General features: G+C 44.2%; 1 protein-coding gene and 1 pseudogene across 1 annotated transcript in view; both read right to left on the bottom strand.

Moving 5' to 3' along the window:
* Positions 1–1,818, bottom strand: part of LOC105557226 — a 5,862-nt gene extending 4,044 nt beyond the window's left edge. The window contains exon 1 of the mRNA XM_012004413.1: positions 138–1,818. Coding sequence (XP_011859803.1) covers positions 138–1,818 — 1,681 coding nt within the window. The remainder of the gene's footprint in view (positions 1–137) is intronic.
* On the bottom strand, positions 1,732–2,914 carry LOC105557225 (annotated as a pseudogene).
* Between the last annotated feature and the right edge of the window lie 3,332 nt (positions 2,915–6,246).

The following is a 6,246-nucleotide window of genomic DNA, read 5'->3' as shown; positions in this document are numbered from 1 at the left end:
GTGACATAAATTTTTTGATGTCTTGCATTCGCTCATCAGGGGCCCTGATATGATCCAGCCTAGTTTAGTTTTTTGAAGGAATGGCCTCCCTGCCCCTAATTGAATTTGACCTGCGCAAAGCAACTCCCAAAATATACCCGCGCCTAATAGTAAGTCTACCGTTTCAGGACAATTAAAACGTGGATCTGCTAGAGACAATCCTTCGGGTATATTTAACGCCGAAATATTGTAAAACTTATTTGGCAACTCCTGCGTAATATTATCGACTACCATGAAAGACAGTTCGGCCCTATAATTGTTATGCAGCGATTTAATAGATGATTTGGTTTTGTGCGAAATATTCGTAATGCTCTGATTAACTCCGCACACCGGAAGTTTTATAGGCGTTTTTGCAAGACCTAACTTCAGCGCTAATTGCATTGTAATAAAATTGGATTGAGACCCGTTGTCTAATAACGCTCTACATTGGTATGACTTTCCGTTATCATCGAATATCAGCACCCTTGCTGTTGCTAACAATATGTACGAATCTCGCGTTATCTGAGCTGAGTGCGTGGTTACCGTGGATTCATGCGTCGTGTTAAGTTCATCCTTGGTCTCTGTCTTAGTTGCCTTTGAGGATGGTTGATTCTCTGCCTTGCCTTCAATTTTAGATTCTCCAAGATGCAACAACGTATTGTGTCGACCATTGCATTTTTTACAGCCTCCCGCCTTGCAATTTTTACTGAAATGATTATTTCTTAAACAGTTGGTGCATAGTTTTAGTTTTCTGATCTGTGCCAATCGCTCATCAACCGACAAAGACAACAAATCCTTACACGAATATGTATTATGTGACCCTTTGCAAAACATGCATTTTACTACGTTTGATGCTAAATGTGATAATGAATTTGCTTTCGACTTGTCCCTTGAATCCTTAATTACGTTTCGTTTATCCAATTGCTTACTGTCTTTGGACAATCTTTCCAGGATTTGACAGCGTTCATTTAAGAATGTTTTAAATTCATCGATATCTGGCAGTTCGCTACTCTTAACCGATAGCTTCTCCCACTCGTTACGTGATGCAATGTCCAATTTAGACGCGCAAAGATAGATAATGATTGAATCCCAGCTATCGACTGGCTGGTCTAATGACTTTAATGCTCGTAAGTGTTGCGATATGCTGTCGGACAAATCCCTAAGAGAATTGTATGAGTCTTTAGTAACCGGCGGCAACTCGAATAATGCCTTCACATGATTGTGAACTATAATGTTTTTGTTCTCAAATCGTTCTGTTAAAATATCCCACGCGACATCGTAATTTGCGTCCGACGTTTCTAACGTATCTAATGTTCGTGCGGCGTCTCCGCTCAAGCACGATTTCAAGTAGTAGAATTTTTGGGTGGTGGTCAATGCTGTATTATTGTGAATAATCGCCTTAAATGTATCGCTAAATTGTATCCATTTACTATACTCACCATTGAAATCCGGTAATTTCAATGCAGGTAACTTTACGTTTTGATTGTTACACGTGTAACCCGTTTGCGGCTGCGCAACTGTAGGTGTCTGTCTCAACCCTTTAGCCTTTCCTATTACTGCGAAATACGATTCTTCAAACGCGTCGCGATGTGATGATTGCGCTTCATCCGCTATCTCGAGCTCTGTCTGCACTCGGTCAAAGTTCGCCCACAATTGCTCGGCCTTTTCTAACCTAGCCTCTAATTCCGGGGTGTGTCCCGCCTCGCTATATCTATCGATAAATGTTACGAACTTCGACAATTGACCCTTAACAATACCGCGTTTCTTTTTTAACACCGCGATAGCTTGTTCGTCCGCCATGTCGACTTACTTTACAAAGTGTGAGTACAATAGTTTCACGCCTTACCAGTGATCACTCAAATCTACGTCAAATATACCGATAATGAGCCACTTAGTTTGCTTACGTACCACCGTCTCGAGTACCTTGCCTTATTGCCTGCCTGCCGTTAGTCGCGCGACGAAGTATTCTTCCTTCAGTACCGCTGCGTTCCTCAGTATCTCGCGCCGATCGACGTCGTGCCGCGCCCCGTCGTCCCGCAAGCGGATGCAATTGTTCTCCAGGGTACTGCACCTCGGACGCACCGTCTCTTCGCTGCGAACCGCCCGTAGTCGTTCGGCAACGTCACCGCCTCCTTCCGTCCCCGCTTGCTCTGCCTATCCACAAAGCCGACGGATGCCAGCTTCTCGAGCCGTTTGATCGTCGTCTCGTCGATGGCCGGTCTCTTGTTTCTTGATACCAATGTGGCTGCCGTTTCCTCGCGCCAAAATGCTTTCGTCTCGTCTGATCGTCCTAGCCGCTGTGGCGTGTTGCCTTAGCGTGTTGCAGTGCCGAATCCTCCTCGTCGGGCGAATTTTCAATGTCGTTGACGCTGCGTAGACTGCGATCCGTTTATGTGAATTCACATGTCCGTTCGTACGACCGCTTGAATTATGACTTAGCCCACGCACATTCGTGCGACGCCATATGCAATCGTGGCCTGTGCTGTTTGTTCCTCGTCGAGACGTAGAATATCCAGCTGAATCCGGCCGAATCCGGCTCGAAGGACCATGTACGTTTTGTGGTCTGGATATGCCTGAGATCACTTATTTTCTCTTCACGTTTTATTGGTTTACTTTACATTTCTTTGTCTCTGTACGAACGTTGCACATACACACACGACGTGAAAGTGGACTCTCTAGTTCGGCTCGGATCTTGTACCATGATTTCTTTACGACGCGCCATCTATCTTCCCTTCATAACTAAAATTCGCATAGCGCCTCTACCTACCTATCCTTGAACGATCGCGTTAGCCAATAGGGTACATTCGCAACAATATTCTTCATCAGCAATTATTTGCATGAGATTTAAACCTTCGGAAAACATTTCTGGTGGTGCCAATGCTAATGTCATTGCCATTGATACTATTTTATGTGGAGCTTTTAAAAGCCCTAATCGTTTCCATTTTTTCAGAACAGCCTACAATGTAAACATGAAATATTTATTAACAAAACATATTACAATTTTTTTAATTTAAGTATTAAAATATAATAAATAATTAGTATAATAATTAGTATGGCAATTATAGTAATATACAGGGTGTTATGTAATATCCATCTCACCTCTTAATTTTGTATAGAGTAAACTAAACTGAGTCCAAAAATTCTCCACCATTTTGCAATTTTTGCAATAGTTAACGAGTTATTAATTATTAAAAATCGCTGTCTTAGCCCAGCATAACGCCCAATTCAAACGCACGGCAAGATGCGGCCATCCCACAATTGGCGTTCCTAGGCTCGCGGGGAGTTGTTTATGACACACGGCAACGGCTACGTACCATAAACAATTCTCCACGCGCCTAGCAACGCCAATCGTGGGACGGCCGCATCTCGCCGTGCGTTTGAATTGGGCAGTAGGGCTAAGATAGCGATTTTTAATAATTAATAACTCGTTAACTACTGGGAAAATTGCAAAAGGATAGAGGACTCTTAAATTCACTCTAGTGCATTCTATCCGTAAATAAGAGAGGAGACGTGTATTACATAACACCCTGTATACATATGTATAAGTAGTGATACAGGGCCGGTTCTGGACCATTTGTTTAAACAAATTTTTTTATGTTAAAAAAAATTGTTTAAACAATAATAAATCATTTTTATGTCAAAAAATTGTTTAAATAATCATAAATCATTTTTTTATGTAAAAACTTGTTTAAATAATCATAAATCATTTTTTCTATTGTGGAAAAATTGTTTAAATAATAATAAATCATTTTTTTTATAGAAAAAAATTGATTAACAATAATAAATCATTTTTGTGATATACAAGCGAATCGTATGTGCGAACGGGGGGAGCATGCGAATACGTTAGGACCACGCGACGAGTGAGTGACTCTCGCATGGATCGGGGGATAGCGAACCCGGATAGACGACAATAGACGACATTTTTGCGAAACTGCAGGGGGGAAAATACTTTTCGGAACTCGATTTGAAGCACGCTTACATGCAATTCCCAGTCGCGGAAGAATGCAGGAAGCTACTAACGATTGTGACACACAAGGGTCTTTTTCAATATACAAAAATTCCGGAAGGTATTTCTCCTGCACCTGCAGACGTACAAAGGAAAATGGACGAATGCTTACAAGGCATAGACGGTACCATCGCGTATCTAGATAACATTTATGTAACAGGGAAAACGGAAAGCGAACATAGGGCAAATTTAGAAAAGGTATGCAGTAGACTGCAAGAGTGCAATTTGCGGTTAAACCTAAGTAAATGTAAATTTATGGAAGAGAAAATAGAAGTACTCGGATTTGTAATGAACAAAAATGGACTCCATAAAGCGCTATCTAAAGTAAATGCAATGGTGAACGCACCACGACCAACAAACGCGAGAGAATTAGCTTCATTCTTAGGGCTAGTAAATTTTTACGCAAGATTCTTGCAAAATCGATCGGCCAATATGAAACCACTGTACGACTTGTTAGAGGTACAAGAGTTCAAATGGAACAAGGCACACGAAAGAGTGTTCGAATGGGTGAAAAATGAATTAATTTCACCTCGAATATTAGCGAATTTTGACCCGAAAGAAGAAGTTGTATTGGCGTGCGACGCGTCGGATCACGGGATATCTGCGATTTTGTCACACAGATATAAAGACGGGTCGAAGAGACCAATAGCATACGCATCGAAAAAAATTCCTAAAAATGAATTAAAAAGAGCAATAATAGATAAAGAGGCTATGGCAATTGTGTAGGATCTGGCTAGGGAGGGGTCGTCGAACGAACGGTGGATATCTTGGTAAATCACGAGGACTTTTATTGCTATTCGGTACACGTCGTCCTTCGCGTATGTTAGTATGGCGACTACTGTCGTCCTCCTTCCTTCTTCCCCGCCGTAGTTCCTTCCCCTTCACAGGGACCCGAGGTGGCGCTCTCACCACCGATCCCACACTCGGTCATCCTGCATTCAGCATCGCCCTCGATGCTCGGAGTGTCTGGATCGTCGTCATCTCCTCCTAGTACGTCGATATCCGGATCCCAGCCTTGCCTCGGCCAAGGCTTGATGTGATCGTCTGCCGTGCTCGTGCGTGCTGGCCCCTCGTACTCTCCCAGCTTCTCGACTAGGTATCGGTCGTTCCGCAACTCCATGGTTATTTTGTACGGACCTAAAAACTTGGGACGTACTTTCAGGCCTGGTCCGAGTTGCGTACGCTGAATCGCCACGACATCTCCAACTCTGTATTTATTGGCCGCTTTCCGCTTGCGATCGTAGCTCCTCCGATTCTCCGTCTGGATCGCCTGGATGTTCTTCGTTGCCTCGTCTCGTAGCTCCGATCTCTCTTGTTGGAACGTTTCGACAATTGCTTCTCGCAACGCCTGATGCAATTGTGGGTCGTCCTTCAGTCGCATGTCGCTCCCAATCAGTAACTTGAAAGGCGTCGTACCTATCCCTCTATGGAACGATGAGTTAATAAATTGCTGTACTCTGTCTACGTACCTATGCCATTCGCCCGGTCTTGCTAGTGACAGTTTGGTAAGTATCGCTATGATGGACTGATTCATGCGCTCCGCTTGCCCATTCGCGCGAGGCACTCCAGTCGTGATCAGAACCCGCTCTATGTTTTCTTCTTCGCAGTATTCTTTGTAAGCCTTGGACGTGAATGCTGATCCACGGTCCGTCACTATCCTCCTCGGATTTCCAAAGGTTATCGCCTGCTTACGCAACCGCGCAATTACCTCGTCCGCTGTCGTTGATCTAGTGGGGTATAACCAGATGAATTTCGTGAAGGCATCAACCACCACGAATATATGCGCGTAGCTCTTCCTCGTTGAAGGGATGGGGCCCAGATGATCGGCATGGTAAGTATCTAGTGGCCGCTCCCCCTTTGGTAAAGGCTGCAGTAACCCCTCAGCCGTACCTCGCTTCTTCTCCGCCAACAGACAACGTATGCAACTGTCGATGACTCGCTGCACTTTCGAACGCATCGAAGGGAACCAATATTCGCGTCGAATTAGATGCTCCGTGTTTCTCCACCCGAAGTGACCCTGCCCGTGCACTTGGAGGATAATTTCCCTCTGCATCGTCTTAGGTACGACGAGTAACAGCGTTCCATGCTCTCGTCTATATAATACTCCGTTGGCCATTTCGAAATCTCCGTCGCCGGTCGCTTCCGTCGACTTGATTATCTTCTGCAACTCTGGGTCGCCTGCTTGCTCCCGTCTCACCTGCGCTACTACCGCGCTCTGGACT

Source organism: Vollenhovia emeryi, unplaced genomic scaffold (genome assembly GCF_000949405.1).
Source record: "Vollenhovia emeryi isolate VEMERY1.0 unplaced genomic scaffold, V.emery_V1.0 DF939560.1, whole genome shotgun sequence".
Taxonomy (NCBI): Eukaryota; Metazoa; Arthropoda; class Insecta; order Hymenoptera; family Formicidae; genus Vollenhovia; species Vollenhovia emeryi.
Note: the sequence above shows the minus strand (reverse complement) of the source record. Positions and strands in the feature narration are given on the sequence as shown.